Genomic DNA, 19,823 nt, shown 5'->3' on the forward strand with positions numbered 1-19,823 from the left:
CCCAAAACAAACATCCAATGATCAAGTCACCGGCGAATTTCACAACTATCGCAAAAACCTGGCGACTTTACGATTCAGACTTCCACCCCCATCCTCGTTGAAGAAATAGAAACCTCCTTTCGGTTGCCGTATCCAAGGCGAAAATAGTAGCACTGCTGAAATCCCAAACAGGAATCACATGCATCTCATTGTCCTTGCAGATATAGCTTCGGGATCTATCAAGCTGCATTGTTACTCCGACGAAGTGCATGGGTTTTGGGTGAGATTTCTTTTTTTGGAATCCCCTTCTATTTATTCAATCAACTTTTATCTTAGCACCCCCACACTTTTCGGCCTCCATTTTCTCATTGCGATTTGTTTTTCTTCTCCCCGTACTTGATCGTAGGGCTGTGTGTGTAAATATATTCGGTGATCATAAATCAACCCATGAAGGGAAGTGGTGAGCCGACAGGCTGAGATAAAACTCCTTAACAACAAAATCCGTTGCATGGATGGATGTGTAGAGATGCACGGAGCATCCTGATCATTACCAGGTAATGTTTGTAAACCGATAAGCACATGCAGAGTTGCAGCTTTAATAGCTTAATAGCTTGCATTCTTTGTGAGGTATACCTCCCACATAGTTTTTAAGCATTGGAAGTATAGAAGCGCGTAATTTGAGTAACTAACAATATGATAGATATGTAGCTTAGTTCATAAGAGGCGACTCAATGCTGCATATCAGTTTACTAATTCAATAAAATGTATTTATAGAAAAAAGGAGCAGCAAAACAACCTTGCATCGCCTGTAAGGCATGTATGCAGATCATGATCTCCGCTGCTGATAATGCTTGAACAAGTGGGACAACAATCACTTCCTTTATTCTGACACTATTACCCCTCACCAAGAGAATTCCGAATCGACTAAGCAGGGAGATCAGCATGGAGCCTCCACGGCATACTGCATACTGCGTCGAGCATGTATCCGGTAGGGAACGAGGACAACATCCATGTTATCCACACTTAAACTCAACATTCTTTGTTCAATTCATGAGGTAGACGCCGCACATAGCACAGAGAAACTTGATAATCTGCGAGGCATTTGCTTCATGCCGCAATAAAGCCTACATTTAATTATCAAAATATTTCAAACAAATGAAATATGCTGTTCAAGCACACCATTATCATGGCTTGTCTTTCATCTTATTGGTGCTGCTGTGAGGATCCGGACACTGACTATATTTAGAAGGCTGTCACCGGCAGAGGCAATGTGGGTGGCCCCAATGCTGAATCCACCATCAATTGGAACTACGCACGTCATATATTCTCTTGTGATGGTTATGAATGGAAGTATAGAATCACGAGCTAATTGTAACTAAGAACCCCTACCGACGAGTAAAGCTCAGCTCGTTGTGATGGGACGCCTAAGTTGACAGCCAAGCTTGGACCATCAGGCCCCTTAGCCAACGCCAAAAGCTCTTGGTTGTCCGTGGCTCCTCAGCCAAACACGGCATGCATCATCCTTTAATCTCGAGCGAATCATCATCTCATTCTCTTCATGCAACTCGAGGTGCTCTCGACTCCAGAAAATCAGCTCTCTCAACGTCTGCAGTCAGGTTGAAAATATTCCAACAAATTACGGCGCCTTTAATTCAAAGCCTACTTCTACACGTTGGATACGGTCGCCAATCGGCTCTCGGCTATATTCTCTTCTTTCTCGGAGCAGCGAATTTGAGATGGCGATGATCCGTGATCCGTGAGAGAAGAGAACCGACCCTGGTGGCCAGAAAGCTCGTTGATCAAAAACTCATCTACTCCGTACAGAGCTGGCCAAAGCAACGAGCGCCAGCGAACGGTTCAAGGGGCAGTACCCACCTCGAGTCGTTCGCTCGTGTTCACCATGTTAGCTTTGCTGGAAAAATCTAGATTGTGTAGTGCTCTGAGCATCAGCGCTACTTCCACTGGAGGGAACCCTATTTGTCAAGCCATCAAGGGTAGCCCCAGCGAACAAAAAAATGCTTAATGAGCGTCTTCTTCATCTGCATTTGATTTTTATTACCACAATGCCATGCAGGTTACTAAAATACTTATTATTGGATGGTGGTAAACCGCTGTCTGAAGCCATGCGTCCCTTGGAAGTCTTGGGGGCAAAGAAGAAAGAAGAGGGAAGCGGAAAATGCGTTCGCGGAATATCAGGTTGTCTTACCCGTTTGATGAAATTGGGCAAATTCCCACCCAACCACCACCATGAAAAGCGCCAAAATGCGCAGCCGTGGCGCCATTTTCCCCGCCGCCGCTTCGAAGTATCCGGAATACGCAGAATTTATAATTACAGACTTTTTTGAGTTTTCTTTGTTCATTCACCTGCGATTGAGCAGAGTTGTTTTGAGGCTCAAGAAATCCATATGGAGTGGCGCCTCTCACTAAAACATAAGCTTGGAGAACATGCAATTTTGGGGGCGTGCAGAGGTTGCTCATCACGACTCGATTCAAGCGTTTGCAAAGAATAAAAATGATAAAAACCCTGAAACGCACCATTCATCAGCGACGCTTCCAGGATGGATGCCCATGTCCATCCTGGACACGACTGAAGACGGGCCATGATCATCATGAAATTTTTGATTTTAGTTAGATCACGACAATAATGGACCCTCACCATAATTGTTTTCTGGAGGCAGCCCTCATCGCCGACACACCGAGATTTTCGGGGAGACCACAGAGCGCTCTATAGGCTTTTCAACCTGTAGAACGACCTCCTAGAGTTGGATATCTCTCATAATGTGCAGCTTTCTGTGACGAATGATTTTTCTGGCATGAACTGCTCGACCCTTTCATGCAGCTTGGAAATGTGTGGATGTCGACTCTGGTTGTCCGCTGATTGGGCGCACACATACTCAAGGGCGTATTTTGCCTGAAATTACATTCCAAAGGTCCACACCACTGCGGCCGGTCGGGGAATTTAACTGGACAAGCCTCGAATAAGGGGCCGACCACCGTCCCTGTCCATCCTTGGCGTCGCTGTCGTCCAGCGGCCGAAGTCATGGAAACCTCCTCAGAGGAAAGGTTGCGCGTTGCCGGGGACAGCAGCAGCACCCATGCTGACTGGCTGAGAAGGCCTGTGAATCTGCCTAAAATCTGTCGCGAAAGCATGCAATTTCGGTTATGCGTGGGAGCTAGCTGCAATGCGCCTAGCGGCAGGCACGCTGCGGCGATGTTGTGCGCGCCATGTCCCAAAGCGGGCTAGCCGGCAGCTGTCAGGAGATAAGATGCTGGCAACGGCCCTGCTGGGGGTTGCAATGGGATCTTTATTTAGCCCGGGCTGTCATCCCACAGTGCTCACTTCTTCTTTTCTCCCTGTCCTTCTGTCTTTCTCCCTGTTCCTCTCCCTTGCTCACGCTGACCATTCCTTCGTTCATCGTCCTCTTCTCACCATTCTTTTCACTCCTTTTTAAGTCTCTCGCAGACTTCCTCTCGTTTTTTCTATATCCAGAGTCAAACTTCAGGCTCCAGTCACTCCTTACACACGAAAAAACAGTTCTACTTTCTTGTCCCAGGGCCCATTGTTTTTTGATACCCCCTCAATTTTATAAGTGTATCTTAGCGAGATACCTCATTTTAACAACCCTTCGAAACGAACATCGCAGATATGAAGTTCATCGCCACTGTTGCGGTTGCGTTCGCGGCTCTCGCAGCTGCTTCCACCAAGCCTGACTACTCCCAACTCCCGACTGGCAATCCCATTGCTCTGCCAGGCTTGAACGATATTGTGCCCGTTGGTCAGCCATACACCATCAAATGGCAACCTACTACTGATGGGGAGGTTTCACTCATTCTCCTGCGCGGCCCCAGTACCAACGTTAAGCCAATCGGCACTATCGCTGACTCTATTGCAAACACTGGTTCTTATCAATGGACACCCTCTACCGACCTCGAAGGCGACGTCACGCACTATGGCTTGATGATTGTCGTCGAGGGAACGGGCCAGTATCAATACTCTACTCAATTCGGCATTAAGAACGATCACGCATCACCCTCTGTTACAGACGGTACCGTTCCCTATCCCGTGACCACCACCAGCACCCGTACTTTAGTTCCTATCTCGACCGGCACTATTACCATTTGCCCCCCAACTAAGACTCCAACCCCTACTCCATCAGGGCCGGTTCCTTCCGGTTACCCAACCGGCATCCCAAGCCCATCGCCAAGCCCACCACCATTCCAAGAGGGTGCTGCAGGCCGTAACGGTGTCGCCATTGGCGGCATCGTCTTTGTCGCTGCTCTTGCCATTTTCGCCTTCTAATAAGTATTCGCATGACGCAGGGCGTTGGAGTAATGGAGAGGGAAAAGAGAATAATAGCAAGCAGAAAAGAGTTTTGGAGGGGCTTATGAAATTTTTTCTTAGTTTGGAAAGAGAGCGGATGGGAATGTTTTCTAATATCTATCTTCTCATTAAAGGTCATGGGATCATGAAATAGCAAGCAAGCTGGGATACGAAATAGCGAAATCGGGAAGGATTGTCTCTTGTTCAATTTATCGTCGTGTTTTATCTCATTTACTTTTGAAAATATCATGTACTGTAACTGCAGCAGACGGGGCGTCCCTTTGACAATATTTCTTTTTCGAAGCGAGATCTTGACCCAGCCTTTCCGGATCGAAACCATTCCAAACTGATGAACGATTTCAAAGTCGTTCCATTTTTCTTCCCTACTTTGATGCTTCCTTTTTACTTTCTAATCCTCTCCCCATTTCTCATTCTTCAACAATTTCTTTAATTTTCTTTAATTTTCTTTTATTTTCATTTATTTTCAGCTTTATTCACTTTTTTTCGCATAATTGTCTCTTTACTTCTCTGGTGGGATCAGAACTGATTCTCACAACTTTCTTTCATGTTTGCTTGAAGGTTCTCAGGGTGCTTCTGTCAGACTCGCTACCTCCGTGCCACGTTGAAGATAGCTGGGTAGAGGTCCACAGAAGCTCCATGTAACTTTTCCTTTCAATCAACCATCTCCTATTGCTTCTTATTCTTGTTTTGAATCGGCCACGGCCTTTCTGTGATTCTGACTGGGATGCAGCCTAATTAGCCCATGCTTATTTGAGCAACAAATTGGCTGTACTTGGCGGTTTTATCGCTCGTCTACCCCTGATCAGCATCCTCCATGATTTGAAAACCGTCACTGGCAGTTCAACCTCTTGATTTGTTTCATCGCAGGGCAAATTAAGGATACCTCTGGTTTTGAGAGCTGCACTGACCCGTCGAGACTCCTCCCTCTGATCCCGCGCTTCGCTCTGCCAAATGGAAAGAGATTCGAACCTTTATCATACCCCGACACACCCCTATTGACGAAGACACTCGGATTCAACAAACACTAAAAGAGAACATTCTACGCATCTCCGCAGGCATCTATTCTCCTCCGCCAACTCCTTGAAAAATTTGAACTCCCGCAATTTGCGGGCCGCCCAGGATCAGGGGAGATCCTCTTCTTTGACAATCCTTTCAGAGATTCAACGGACCGAACGCCTGTGATTGGGTTAACCGTTATAAGTGTGGATACTAGCTTTCCGCCTGGAATGGAAGCCTCGTTGGTCAGCTCATGAGGGCTATCTTTGACCTCAAGAGCTTGCTCGGTTCTCACCTTCGATAGCCCACCCACTTCATCATAATGATGTCCAAATTCCAGCGAATTCAGAGAAAGTCACAGGCCCATTGAGAGGGGAATAATCACCAGTCTCTCAAGGGTAAAGGTTTCCGACGCTTCTCTGGCGCGGGATCCGTTAAACAAATGACCGATTCACTGCCTGGTTTGATTGTGATGATTTTCGCGGCTCAATTTCTTCAAGGATTTGATGGAGTATTTCGGCCGGATAAGGTGCTCATTTCTCGAATGAAGTTTTCTGTTTTGAGAGCTAGTTGCCAGTTCCCGGTGGAACGACGGCTAGGAAGGTTGTTTTGGATGAACTCCCGGTGACTTCTCTGGGGGCTGATCACCTCTGTACTGCCACATGAGTAATAAGGAGGTAGAAAGTTATGTCTAAACTGCAATTTAACATATTCTCAATCACCCTCATACTTTTTAATAGCTTATTTCCAATGCTTCTGATTTTTTTTTTTTTTTCATTTATTTATTTATTTCCCTCAACTATGTACTGCGTATGCGAGCAGCGTGCTTAGGATTTTTCTTTTCTTTTCTTTTCTTTTCTTTTTTCGTAATCCATAAGTGTGCCTCTTCGGGAAAAGGGTTTCCATACATCACGCAATCTCCAACACATCCCATATACTCCGCGAATATTTATTGGGGATATCCTCTTATAGAAGTACTCCGTATAAGAGAGAGTATTCATTGTACTGACTTCCGGAATTGAAGAACAATTACATGGATTGGAAGGGCATCATACGCTCATTGACAGGATCCATTCATCTTTACTGAATACGAGAGATCATTGTGCAGAGAAGTGGCCAATTTAACTAATCTTTCAATCACATTCGTCTCATCAAATGCCGAGAAAGGTATATTACTCTCCCTCAATGCTCATTGCGTTTGATTTAATTTTCTTTTTCTGTTGAGGACGCAAGCTTCTTCAGGGGTCAAGTATCTATGAAAGCTTGTTGTGAGACATAAATCTCTTTCCCAGATATGCCGCTAACTCCTGGAAGTTGGAGCCAATCTAGAAGCGGGCCAGCTAATTTCAAGCAAACGTTCGGTCCCACATCCAATAATACGATCCCCACAGTTCCAAACTTCTAGCTAAATTATCAAAATAAAGTTCATTTTCAAGGTGTTCTCTCAGCTAAAAGCAATGATTTTGAGCCTCAGGGTTGAAAAACAAAATGCTTGTTTTTTGGTTTCTAATTGTTCCCCCCCCTATTCAGATTCTTTTAACGGTCTTCTAGATTGCATTAAAAATTCATTGATACTTCTCTGTTTGTAAAGCTTGATTGAAAGAGCGGACTGACAAAAAATTTCCCCCTTGGACAGCAGCAACTGTACGGAGTCGGAGTTCTCCGTTAAATGATCAGGCACTAGCCAGGCATTTAAAATATACGCTGCTGACCAACCTTGGCCAAGAAGACCATAAGATGGTGTTGAGGGGTTTGGATTGGTTCGTCCCCTCTACTCCCAGCATGGCGCTGGTGTGGGAGAGCTCTTTTGTCCCAGTGGCCGAACAGATGGCGCCTACCGTTACAGCAACCTACGTTGCAGACCATTCACCCAGCATTGTGGTACTAAATGTTACATCCATCTCATAAATAGGAGCAAGAGTCATAGCATTTAAGGACAATTTTCTAGACATATCAAGCACCGTCCTCTCAATTTTACCATACACAGTAAAAGAATCAGATATGGAGCAGTTCAACGAATTTGCACAGAATCAGGTCTAACAATTTAAAGAGTCGGAAGCGACATTTGTTGATGATCCACTTTGATATTATTGTTATTACTATTATCAATTGCTGCTATCTAGCTAGTTAACTTATTTACTTTCGGTGTTCTGTAAACAAAAGAGGCGAATGTGGGTCGTGTGTTCGTTAAACTAAACAACACCCCAGGTGCCAACATCGTTGAAGTTCTCAAGATGTACTGTACATTAGTTACCGCATAAAAACAGCAGCTAGATCGCTGCAAAGTACAGAGCAGCAAGAATCAATAACAATATGATTATGATATCAATCTTCAACAAACTTCTTGTGTCAAAAATGATTGGTGGGGGGCAGAGATTAAACTCTGGAACATCACAATATATATACATGTATTTCCCCCCTCAAAGTCTTGTATCTCAGTTCAGCTAACTGTCAACATATGGAGATGAAAATGTGTATTTATTGTGTCTACATTAGTTATCTAATACTAACTCATTAACTAGGATTAACTAACTATATTATATGAATGCAATTGAGATTTCATCATCGACATTATCATGTTGCATTCCACTTCACTTGATTTCAATGAGTAATGATTTCAATTTAGAGTACAAGCTGTCATCAGAATCTTCTATACATAGTACTCCATCCACATCTATTAAAGAAAATGAATGTGCCAGTCTCTACTCTGTGCTACCCACCAACTTCCTTGCTTCCCACTTGGTTTGTAACACCACATGGGTTTATTGTACACATAATGGCCTGTGGATGTCCATTGAACAAATGTTGGTTGAAAGAAATGCATCATGATGTTTCAAGATAAATAGCTCCTCAGAGCCGGTACGTCGCTGCATGCCTTGCGGTCTTGATTGGGTGTATACTTTGCAGTGAAATTGTGAAAGGCTTCAAGGCGTCGTGGAAGCGTTTTGAGGGAACTGAGCGGGGACTGTTATGTCAGGTGTAAGAGCCGTCCCAACAGTAGAATCAACCAGGTGGGATGTCAGGGCGAAAGGCAGGGACATGGACCGGAGGGCTTTCAGCCCCACTACAAACTTGGTTTCCACTACTGGTGTAGTCAGAAAAACGCGGCGGTGCTAGGGACGTCTCTGATAATTGTAAACCTTCTGAAGGACGGCAGGTATCACCATTGGTTTTTGCTGACACGGTTTCTGCGCCCGTAGTAATACAGTATCCTCTCATGAGGCATTCATCCATTAAAGCTTCGGGTCCGTCCCTCACAGCTAATCCGATGGCAAGAACGAGCGCAAAAGAAAATTTGGCCCATGCTTCAAAGTGTTTCTTAGAAGCGCGTTTTGTAGTAATAGGTGAGTAGGGTTTTTCCGTGTAAAATCCGGGAGAGTTACCTGTTAATACTGCCAAGTCGTTGGGCGGCGCCGTCGTGGTGTGTTTGGCTGGTGTTCCTTCAACATGTGAAGCAGGGTAACATGTTCCAGAATCGAAGGAGCTGACCGGGCTTCGGGGGCTGACAGTGGAGGTCATGCCCTCATTACTGTGGTAAGTGATTCGACACTGGCGGCTGTTATCGAGCCATTGATTTCTTGGTTGACCACCTAGGAACAGACCCAGGACCCACCAAGACAATTTCCCCAGCCGGCAGTAGTTCGCATGCCACGCTCTTGCAATAATTCGCCGAACCAAGATTCCAGAATTTGGGACAGCATCCCAAACATAGCAGTAGAAAGACATTATGGATTTGCATGCTACTGAATAAGTCTTGTGGAGCTTTGATATACATGAATCGAATATCACTATAGGGTTGATTTCGCTGTCAATTTCGTGATTGGTTCGGGTTTCTAGATGCGTTGACGAGTTGCTTTGGCGAAATACCTTCTCTAGCATGCAGGGTGTCATTTGTTTGAGCGGCTCGATCTGTTCTTGGGTCTCATACGCAGCGGATTCGTCCAGGGTACTTGGATTGACATCATCAAAAAAGAGGCGAGAGGATGATCGTATAGTCGAGCGACCTTCCAGGCCGGTTTCCAGAGGCGTCAGACCCATAGAGATGCTCGCGTCATTGATGGCTTCATCAAAAGTTTGATATCCATGTGATCGTCCCTCAAGCGCATGTAGGGCATCATGTTCTATCCAGGGCGAGCTAGGACAATCGTGAGCACTAGTAGGGCGCAAATGAAAGGGAGATATTGGATCATTGGAGAAAGAATGTCGGTGTATTTGGCCAGCGGGTATATGTGGAGAAGCGGCAGGTAGAATGAGTGGTTTCAATGTGCATGAGCCTGGTGGGAACCGCCTCATCCTCCTGTGACGGTTGGAGCATTTCCCTTGAGCCTCAGGTGATAGCGGAAAAGAGGTTCCCCAAAGGGATGGATTTGACGAAGAATGGGAAATCATGGATAAACGTTGCGATTCAGGAGCGCGGGTAGATGGAGGGGAACAGGAGTCTCCAACCCCAGAATCGAGAGACATCAGTTCGGCATCATCAGTATCTTCACATCTTTGTGGTGACAAAACATTTGAACGATCAGCTGGGAAGCAAACAGGAGGATCCGGTGTGGCATTTGAGATCGGTACCGAAAGGGGTTGGAAGAGTGCTTTTCGAACGGGAGACAACGGAATCTTAGAAAACATAGATCGAGGCCTTGGAGTATGATATACACCATCAGCTTGTGGAGAAGGTTCGGCCACATTCAAACCCGGTGATGACTCTCTCCTCGTTGGTGATTGAGCCAACAACTCTGTTAATACGTCAATCCTTCGCTCCAGACTACGATTCGTCGCATTGACCGCTTCCATGCTCTGTAGCATTTGGTTCGCCATTTCGATTTCCCATTCCTGCTCACGAATCTTATTTTCCTTAATTTCGATATCTCTCTCTAATGCGCGAATTTTGGCACGAAAATCGGATTCCTTGTCGATCGTTTTTCGTAATTCGTCTGTCAATCGAGTTTCGAATTTTGTTTCCCATTCTAGCAGTTCCTGTTTTAATATTTTATATTCTGCATTGAGACCTTTGAACTTCGCTGCTTGAGTATTCGTCGTAGACGAATTTAGCGATTCCACACGATCTAACGACGCGGCGAGCTGCTCTTCTAGATGTTCTATGTACCTACAAAGCTCGAGGTCTGCGTTCCTCTTTGTGAGATTCGGTCGCCCCTTGGAGCGGTCAAGGCCACCGAAGGATGATGACCTCGACGATGATTTCCTCGATTCCGCTGGCATATCTGGATCGTCGTAAGCAAAAGTGTCTAGATCAATTGGAGGCCCTAATTGTCCAGTACACTTCGAAGGAGAATAAATAGGGAAGTCATTGGTAGATGTAGATGGATCTGGCGAAGGCAGATCATGGAACAAGGAAGCTGCCGGTGGCCGTCGAGACTGGTGATACCGTCTCTGTGTAGAGTTGTTGATTTCTTCAAGAATGCTCGAGCGGCGCGTGTGTGACGATGTCAGCCCTGGGGAATTCCAGCTTCGATCGATGCTGCTAGTATCATCATCCCGTTTCTCTAGTTGTTGGTCAGAACTCCCCGAAAGCGATCGCCATTTAGTGAGAGGGGGTGTTAGTTTTCTTGACTGGAGTAATGCGCCACGAAAACCTGCGTTTCGAAGTTGGAGTCGTCGATTCTGGGCGCTACAAGGCTTTTCTAGTTGGCGTTGGGATGGGGAAACGGATGAAAGGCGGGTGGAGTGAAAGTTGCTGGCAGCGCAGGAGGACGGTGGTCGTGAGGTCGTGTTGCTATTGTTGGAGGCTGCATTCGATGCCCACGGTGACAGGGAGCGGTCCGTGGTGGGTAAAACATAAACATCCATAACGGAAGCCCGGCAAAAGCACAAGAGAAAATATTAATTTTGGCACGAGCTCCATCACCAGCCAGGGAGCGCCAAACAAATGCCCAAGAACCGCAAAAAACGTGGAATGGACCGAGGAATAATGGGCGGAGCGCAAACCCCGAGGTGATGAAATATTGTTCTGGGGTAATTTTGCATGGGATGCGGAAGAGGGCAACCCCCCGCTATTTCCAGAAAACTCTGTTCACCGTGTGTTCATCATGTTCAGCTGGGACGAGGTGAAATACGATTAAAAGTGCCCTCCTATGACTCCAGAATGCGCAATTGAAGATCAGGTAGTTGGTTGGGGCTTGCAAGAGCTTCGCAGCCGAATGTTTGTTTACATTGAGCCTCGAAGGTTTGTTTTTACCTTTTGGACTTGGCAACAGCCGGGTTGACAATCACATGATCGTGATCAGCTTCCAAGGTTCACTTTCGGTAGTGAACCAGGGTTGGGTCTTAGCAGGAGCCGCTGGTATGGTAAAAGAGTGATTTTGTGGCAAACTAACAAAACAAACAAAACAAATACAATACAATCATATCCTATTCTGGGGTTGACATGAAAATGACAAAATAGGGAACTTATATTGAACCTGCTGTTCTTTGGAATCTTTGGCCTGAGCCCTCCAATTTGGCAACATGCCTGAGATGGCAACATGCCTGAGATCGGGCCATATTGTTGGGTATATTTGGCATAAAGTAGGGGGAAGCCAGGAGCAGCCATTTGTCAATGTGATGAATGGGGAGGAATGAAACAAAAAAAGATGGGAGTTGGTGGAGGACATAATAAATAAAAGTGGAAAGATAGTTATTGGGTTCATCATCAATCTGCCTCTTCCAGCACACAGTTCATGATTAACCTGGCAGCGAAACCTGTTCATATTGAAAAAAATAATAGGAAGATTCGGGAGAAGATCGGCAGACTCTGGCGAGCTATCATTATGGAAAAGTACATTATTTATATGGGGAGGCATGATAAATTGAATTTACAACGCTCTAGCTGCTTCTCCTGCACCGCTTTCCACAGCAGTTGCTTGTTCTGCCTTCATCTTTCCTCGACCAACACCACCTTCACCCACACCCATTCTCCGCGCGACGTACCGTTGTGCAACAACGCCAACACCAAGAGACAGAGTTTCCTCTATCCACTCTGCAACCCATTCACGAGGGTCAACGGCGTTGCTCTCAATGATTTCCGCAATCGCTTCTGGAACGGTGGAACGGACAACACCGTCGGGGTTGTCGTCTGGATTATGTGGGGCGACGGGGGCATCAAGCCAGTCAATCCACTTCTGTGGAACGGCCTGTGTAACCGCATGGAAAGCAATGCTGTGGATAGGGTCGTGAAGATAAATTGCGAAGAAAACCTCTTCTTCAAGATCATCTTTTACATCCACGACATTCTGAGCTATTTTCTCTTCGTCTCCGCTGGGGCCTGATTGGAAGAGGTCTGGTGGTGTGGGTTGAGAAATCGCCTGGATGGCAAGGAATATGTCACTGGTACGAACGGGGTTCGACTCTGATAAAATTTCAGACGCTTGTTTTGCGGCTTCCTCAACGCCACCTCTCGTAGAAAAGTATTCTGCGGCATATGCTTCTGCACTTGCTCGGGCAAGCTTTGTACCAACCGTTGCACCCTTGATGGCCGAAATAGATCGCGGTTTTCCTGCAGACACCGTCCGCCACCACGGTCCATCGTTCCAGCCAGCTGAAGAGCTGTGTCCGATGTGAGAATCTGAGCTACGTTTGGGTGCGGATTCCCGACCGCGTTGGATGACGAGCAGATCACCTCCTTCGACCTGGGACATTACCCGGGAGAAGACTGAATAAATTAATGGATCGAGTGAGGGGTAGTCCGAGAGGTCATGTGTGATGTGAATTTGGAGCCGCTCATGAGAGGAAATAGGAGGAGCTAGAGTATGGAGGAGGGAGGTAAATGTTGGCATGGCTAGGGTTCGTAGCTCGCCACCTTAAAATTAACTCAGCTCATCAGAACGGGAGATTGCAAGATGATGCTTAGAGGTTTGGGGGCGGGCCGGGATTCAGCTGTCGACTCACCAAGACCTCGAAGAACTCCGACATTGCCTTTAACTTGATGAGCCCACTTTTGAGCTTCCTCGTTTTTTCTGATTTCATTTACGGCAGCCTCTGCATGCTTCACAGCAGCTGAAGCGGTAGCAAATATCCCACCCCACCAGCCACCTCCACCTCCAGCGTTGGTCTTACCTGCTTCCTCCGACGGAGGTGTATCCCCTGCCTCCGACGAAGTTGTCTCTGGAGGAGTAATGCTGGTATGATATGCCCGGGAGCTATCTCCTGATTTCCTGGGAGCGATTTTATCGTCACTGAATCTTCCCGGAGGTGGTGTCGTCACAGATGTTCGTTTAGGAGATCTGTTTGAAGCGGATGAAGTTCGGGGCGTTGGAGGTCTTTGAGAAGCAAGGTCTTGAAGCTCCGCTAATAGGTCCTGCTCTGATTTTTCTTGTACTCCCCCCGCTGCCTGGGGGGCTCCATCATCGACACCAAGGTCATCGAACTGAGCAAGCAGTTCGTCATTTGTAGGGGCTTGCTTTCCTGTTTTCGACATAGTGTGCTACTATCAACTGAGGGCTGGTTCGAAAGCTGGTTGCTACGGAGACGTGGTGGGTAGTTTTGGCGGAGATACTAACAAGACAGTAATGGATCCGCCCCCATGAATCAGTCCTTTCTCAAACAAACAACAGTTGAAGGAGAAATGGGTTCAAAGATGCTCAAGCGTTTGAACGATGTCGTGAGAGCGCCAAGATAGAGCCAGTTGAGTCACGTGTGGTTAAACCTAGTTAGGTTGTTCATACTAACGGCCACAAGATGCTGTGTTGCCCCAGATTTTACTAGTTTCAACCACCACATGTATGATGGTTTGTGGGCAACTTGGGTCAAGTCAAGTTTCTATAAATATCCAAGCGTATTATCTAGTTAGTCCTGCGTGCCATTTTGCTGCAATTTGTACCCGCAGGATAATGAGTGCTGGAGGCAAGCAAAAGTCCAAAAACAAAATTTAGTCGCATTAAAATACCATGTAGGCACCCTAATGATAAATCCTTCTAGAGTAAACTTCGACCAGGGGAAGTGATCGTTTATATATGTGATTTTGAGAATTTTATTGTGTAGAAAATTTTCTGGTCTTCCTTTTTCAAAGGTTCATGAATTGCAGTGGCATATAAAATGGATATAAATTATACACGCTGTTGCCATGTTGCGCGTTGTTGAAACTTTCGATGACTGAAGACGAACCGGAAGATCCCGGCGGGGTAATTAGCAAAGGCCTTATTATCTAGGATTTTATTCCATGACCAGTTATCAAAGGTTGCGTGCCGAATGGCGTACCGAACTATCGTGTACTTCCAGGGTTTTATAATACTAGTACTCTGATGTTCATTGATATTCCTTCGCTTTTCTAAGATCACGATTTAAAAATATTACATTGATCCCATCGGTCCCCGCACATTCAATACCCCTACACCCCGTAATCGTCAACATGCGCCTCTCATATGTTTCTAACCCCCCCGCAACATCGAACGAAGAGGATGAAAGCATCCTCCAGCGCGTACAAGCCAGGCGGGGACAACGGGGCCTCCTCCCCCTTGACCTAGCGCTTCTTCATTCATTCCCCATTGCCGATGGCTGGAATTCATTTCTGGGTGCTATCCGCACCAAAACCTCTCTTCCCGCAGACATTCGCGAGATCGCAATATGTCGCGTTGCCGCTATGAACGAAGCTTGGTTTGAGTGGAAGGGTCATGCTCCCATATTAACACAGGCCGGCTTCTCTGAGGATGCACTAAAACTTGTGGAGCGCGGAGCGGAAAACCCGGCGACTGACACCGAATTGGCGGCGCTGATGTCCCCGAAACAAATTGCTGTTTACAAGTACACGGAGGAAATGACAAGGATCGTTAAGGTGTCTGACGAGGTGTTTGAGGAGTTGAGGAGGCATTTCAGTGAGAAGGAGATGGTTGAGATCACGGCTACAGTTGGGGCGTATAATTGTGTGAGTAGGTTTTTGGTTGCGTTAGATGTTGGGGAGATGAATCGATGAACAGGTACGAATGTATTAAATATATGGGTGTCATAGTGGCAGTAGCATATTTAAGCTAACTCTGAATGGTTTGTAGACTTGATTATATGGCCGGATTAGATGAGCTGTCAGTCGTAAAGAATGGATGTAAGACACAGACTTGCATACGCTATGTTTCCTCTTGATTGAAAATATAATTTACATCGGGCATTTTGCCATCTGATATGGGACAATTTTAAATTCAACAACATAGGATATAACAATGAGTGTTCTTTTATAATAGCGTAGAGGTGGAATATGGTGTGGATGACTTGAGAGGGGACTTGGATCTCAATATGACGAAGCAGCAATTGAAAAATAGTTTCGGTGGTTACAGTCCCACTTCTTTGGAACCACGATTAACTAAAACTTGGAATTCCCCGTCTCAAATGAAGCTCTTATTCTAATATTCACACGTTAGTGATCCGCTGAAAGACGCGGTTTAAAGATTTTGAGGGATATGAAAAATCACCTCCATTCAGAGAATAGATGTCCTCTAGGCTAATGGGGTACGTAGTCGGCAGAGTGGTTCCAGCATTGGAACCATTCTGTGATGGAGGCGTATACCTAGTAGCACTCTTTACTATGGTCGGTCACATAGTATTATTGGGCATCCGGGCTGCCAACATCCTGAAAGTCTGAAAGTTTCTCATCCATCCTAGCTCAGACCATGCAGACAATAATGAAGCACAGATGAAACATATATTGTTTTTTGTACGAGAATCATCAAAGTTTGTGATATCACCAAGACTTTATATGCCAGCGGTCTTCATAGATTGGATGGATGGAAATCTTACTATTAAAATTAGAAAATTGAAAATATTCACCCTATACTAAAAATAGTCTTGTTTTCATGCAGCGTTTACAAGGACTTTTGTTCCATGTTTTCATACTAACTATACTCTTCACCTTCCAATAGAAAGAAAAGAACATATTCGATATTTTTTTGAAAGCAGAGCTAACTTCATCTGGTGGCGATGGAATTTGTTTATTTTCTGAATGTCCAGTAATTATTCAAGGTGGTTTTACGGTACTGAACGTTACAAAACTTCTCGGTACAGAGTGCCCTGTCGGCTAGTTACTGTTATTGAGTATTTATCCCATGTATTCAATAAAATTGTAGAAGAAAATACGTAAATGATGAGTAGGTGAGGCAAAGTCATGAAGAAATGAAGCACGCACTCATCGCCATTTTACCATAACATTATTTGTGCAAAACCAACTCAAGCAAAAGACGAGGAGAAAAGGAAAAAAATACGGTATGGAGCTTTTACGGACTCGATAAATAGGATTCCTCGCCTCTGATTGGGCATGATGGTCACTGCAGGCAACGTGACATGGCCCATCATGGTAGTAGATCAAACTCTAACGCCCGGGATGCAGAAATCTTACTACTGAGGGCGATACTGAGATCAAGGTCCATACTGACAGAGAACAACATTAATGTGTTCTAATCATATGGAAATAATCTGTGCTTTGAGAGCTGCCGACCGGTGACCCGTATCTTACATTCTATTCTGTTATTATTCTAATACTTCCTTCTGTGATCGGACTACACGGGCGGACTGAGTTCCTCCTTCACAAAAATCGGCCATCGCCACCTGCCCACACGCTCAGCGCCTAGTTATCGATTCTTTCTTTTCTCTTCTTTCCTTTCCTTCCATTTCTCTTCCATTAATTATTACTTTTAATTTAAACTCATTTCCTGGCGGATATTTCACGAGCTCCAGCATTCACAATTTGGCGGCTCATGCACGAATCCACCCAAACAAAACTCGACCATTCCATTCTCGTCTCTTCGTTGTCGCAACACTTTGATACAAGTTTCCGATGCATTATTGAGAGGCTCCTGGCAATTGCTAATAGTAAAATCGGTTTCATCAGCAACTCGGGTACGATAGTATTTTCTTTTCTTATATTTTTCTTTTAATTTCTTTTTCTTTTTATTTATTTAATTTATTTTTCTTTCATTTCTTTCTTCATCTGCAGTCGCTTTGATGATGCATGCATACTATCCGGGGGACAACCGCAAGTTTTCCTGCAGAACTCCCCTACCATCTTAGTTCTACCCATGTTTAAAATCAACTGCATTTCGACAACATGACGACTTGTCGCTTTGCTCTTCTGATTTTGTCCATCGCTCTTGTTTGTCTTGGTTTTACAAGTTCGCTTTTGTACAAGATCATTTTCTGCTTTGAAAATTTGTTATGTGATTCTGCCACGTTATTTTACAATAAGTTTCCCATTTTGTCATTGGCAGTGGCACTTGAGAATGAATACTGAGTTTCCCTATAGATAGGCACTTCTGTCATCATGTCATTTTTGGCTCAGGATGATATAAACATTGGTGCTGAAGGTGCTGAAGCGCCGAAATCCCCTTCATGTTCCTTTGGCTGGCAGCACTCGGATCCCCCAAGACCCTCGTCTGCTTCCATTCAATTCACTCCGGCTGTCAACAGCCGTTCATCTCTAAAATGCGTCTGGTGCGGTGAATTATTTCAGTCATCCGATGAGCCCACCACTTTGCCTGCTGAGGTGCTTAGAGAGCATATGGCTATCGCCCATCCTGAAGTTGCCAAACTTTCTCTGGTTGAGCAAGATGCAACAGATGAGACGCCTCCCACTGAATCTGTCCTAGATGAGGCTGAGCAAACCAACCGTCTCGAAGCATTTGCCCGCCAACGTGAGGCGGCAATTGTTGAAAGGCGCCTTGATTTGCTTTGGAATATCAATGCTGTAGAAAAGTTCACTGACGACTATAACGGAGAGGACGAGGGTCTTCCATCATTTTGGAAAACTGCATTTGGCGATTTTGAACGCCCAAAGCCATATGAGAAAGAGACTGTAGCGAAGGGGAAGTTTCTACCAATCACGAAAGCGGAGATTTACATCGACATTTTGAAGGAACCAGAGTCACACACCACGGAAGAGCTTTACGCGATAACCGCGAATACGGCCCGAGCTCTCAGGGTGTGGCAGGATGAATACGTAGCCATTGACAAACTATCGAAACGTGCCACACGACGTTCATTGAAAAAGGTTGCGAATCCACGAAAGCTAGATGAACCACTTGTTTTTGAAGATAAAAAGGAAGCAATGCTATATGGATACAAACACGACCCCCGGGAATCAAAAATAGGATACCAGGACCCATTTCTTCAGGGAGGCTTCAAACCAACGCCAGCACAACTGAAAAGACTGAAACTCAACGCTGCAGAGTCTCCTAATATCGATGGTTGGACACCAATTAAAATCAATGGTGTCGAGTATATTCCCGGAATCCGCCCGCCATCCAAACCCGCTCCCAAGAAAAAACCCGTAGAAGTGGATACAGCAGATACCAGCGGTATTACGAATGGTGTTGATCGTGAAGTAGATGGCCGTCCAAAGCGCATAACTCGGTTTGGTGGCTTCCGGCATCCTTTAACTCGAGAAACCTCCCAGGTTCAAACTGAACCGTCAAGCCCTGTCTCTGGGCCTACATCTGCGAAAGTTAAACGATCGAAGTCACGCGCGACTTCAACAACGCCTCAACCGCCTTCACAACCCATTTCTCTGAAACCCTCTACGCCTGCCACCCGCCCGATTCCACCAGTGAGATCATTAACAGTGAAGTTAGCAACGTCTGGGGCCCCAGCTATAACTACTCGGCCTGTAACACCCACCGCCACTGTCCCTACAAAATCATCAGTTACTGGGGAACGTGCTCCTACACCCCTTTACGAAGATCCACTCCTAGACCCCAAGAATCAACTTAAGATCCAACAGTCCAAGAATCCAAAGCGAACAGAGGCAATGATAATCCACTGGGCAAAATTTAACCATGAAGGCCGGACAAGAAACCCAAAGCGAACCAAAGCGCAAATGGAGGCAGATAAAGCCGAGGCAGAAAAGCAAGGGGGTGTCAAAGCTGGCCCTGGACGCAAGAGGAGGTCTATCTCGAAGAGTCGCGGAGCCGATAATCAAGATATTTCAGCTAAGAAGGCCAAACGCATTGCGAAAGGCACCCGAATACCCGTCACGCACGAAAAGATTGAGCCACCAGAGCCTTACCACATTGTTCCACCACAACCTGAACTTCGGCGGCCTGAACATTTGATAAATCCATTAAGTGCCCCTACGCATCCGCAAGCCCGTTATAGCCCCTACGGTGGACAGGTGTATCAAATAAACTACCACCAGGGCAATCATCAATAGTTTAAACCTCTTTGTTTTTGACATCTTCTAAGCAATTTCGATGTCCAAAATATCGAAGACTAGGGATTGGGAAAATTAGGCCGGGGGTGATGTGTTCAGCGTTTCTGGCACCCACGGCGTTGGGAGCTTCGTTATTATCTTTCTGTGTATCATACCATATTGTTTCCCGTCAATATTGCTTGCTGTTTCCCCTTTGACCTTTGGTTTCTTTGGTTTTTTTCTTCTTTTTTTCTTTTTTCGTTCTGGACCAATTTCTTATTAGCCATCCTTATGGTCTATGTATGTAAATAGTTGTTACCCCTTTCGGCTGCTGGATGCATTGATGGACGCACATCTTAGGAAGACTAGCCGTGTGACTAGGACCAAGACTAAATCACAAAAACAAAATAC

At 45.6% G+C, this 19,823-nt stretch overlaps 5 protein-coding genes across 5 annotated transcripts; 3 read left to right on the forward strand and 2 right to left on the reverse strand.

The window, feature by feature from the left end:
• Positions 1-3,329: 3,329 nt before the first annotated feature.
• Positions 3,330-4,817, forward strand: HCBG_00520 (GPI anchored serine-threonine rich protein; the record flags this gene model as incomplete). Its single annotated transcript, XM_045427570.1, has 1 exon — positions 3,330-4,817. One exon carries the CDS (start codon positions 3,626-3,628, stop codon positions 4,277-4,279), a length of 654 nt encoding a protein of 217 aa, XP_045291545.1.
• A 3,424-nt stretch (positions 4,818-8,241) lies between these two features.
• Positions 8,242-11,122, reverse strand: HCBG_00521 (uncharacterized protein; the record flags this gene model as incomplete). Its single annotated transcript, XM_045427571.1, has 2 exons — positions 8,242-8,399; positions 8,458-11,122. The coding sequence occupies 2 exons, from the start codon at positions 11,120-11,122 to the stop codon at positions 8,242-8,244; spliced, it is 2,823 nt and encodes a 940-aa protein (XP_045291546.1).
• An 800-nt stretch (positions 11,123-11,922) lies between these two features.
• HCBG_00522 (uncharacterized protein) lies at positions 11,923-13,869 on the reverse strand (the record flags this gene model as incomplete). Its single annotated transcript, XM_045427572.1, has 2 exons — positions 11,923-13,109; positions 13,199-13,869. 2 exons carry the CDS (start codon positions 13,725-13,727, stop codon positions 12,127-12,129), a joined length of 1,512 nt encoding a protein of 503 aa, XP_045291547.1.
• Positions 13,870-14,655: 786 nt separating this feature from the next.
• HCBG_00523 (4-carboxymuconolactone decarboxylase) lies at positions 14,656-15,332 on the forward strand (the record flags this gene model as incomplete). The annotated part of the gene is made up of 2 exons (XM_045427573.1): positions 14,656-15,222; positions 15,295-15,332. One exon carries the CDS (start codon positions 14,658-14,660, stop codon positions 15,216-15,218), a length of 561 nt encoding a protein of 186 aa, XP_045291548.1.
• Positions 15,333-17,549: 2,217 nt separating this feature from the next.
• On the forward strand, positions 17,550-19,433 carry HCBG_00524 (uncharacterized protein; the record flags this gene model as incomplete). Its single annotated transcript, XM_045427574.1, has 1 exon — positions 17,550-19,433. The coding sequence occupies one exon, from the start codon at positions 17,550-17,552 to the stop codon at positions 19,431-19,433; it is 1,884 nt and encodes a 627-aa protein (XP_045291549.1).
• Between the last annotated feature and the right edge of the window lie 390 nt (positions 19,434-19,823).

The sequence above is a fragment of the Histoplasma capsulatum genome (assembly GCF_000150115.1).
Source record: "Histoplasma capsulatum G186AR genomic scaffold supercont2.1, whole genome shotgun sequence".
Classification (NCBI taxonomy): domain Eukaryota; kingdom Fungi; phylum Ascomycota; class Eurotiomycetes; order Onygenales; family Ajellomycetaceae; genus Histoplasma; species Histoplasma capsulatum.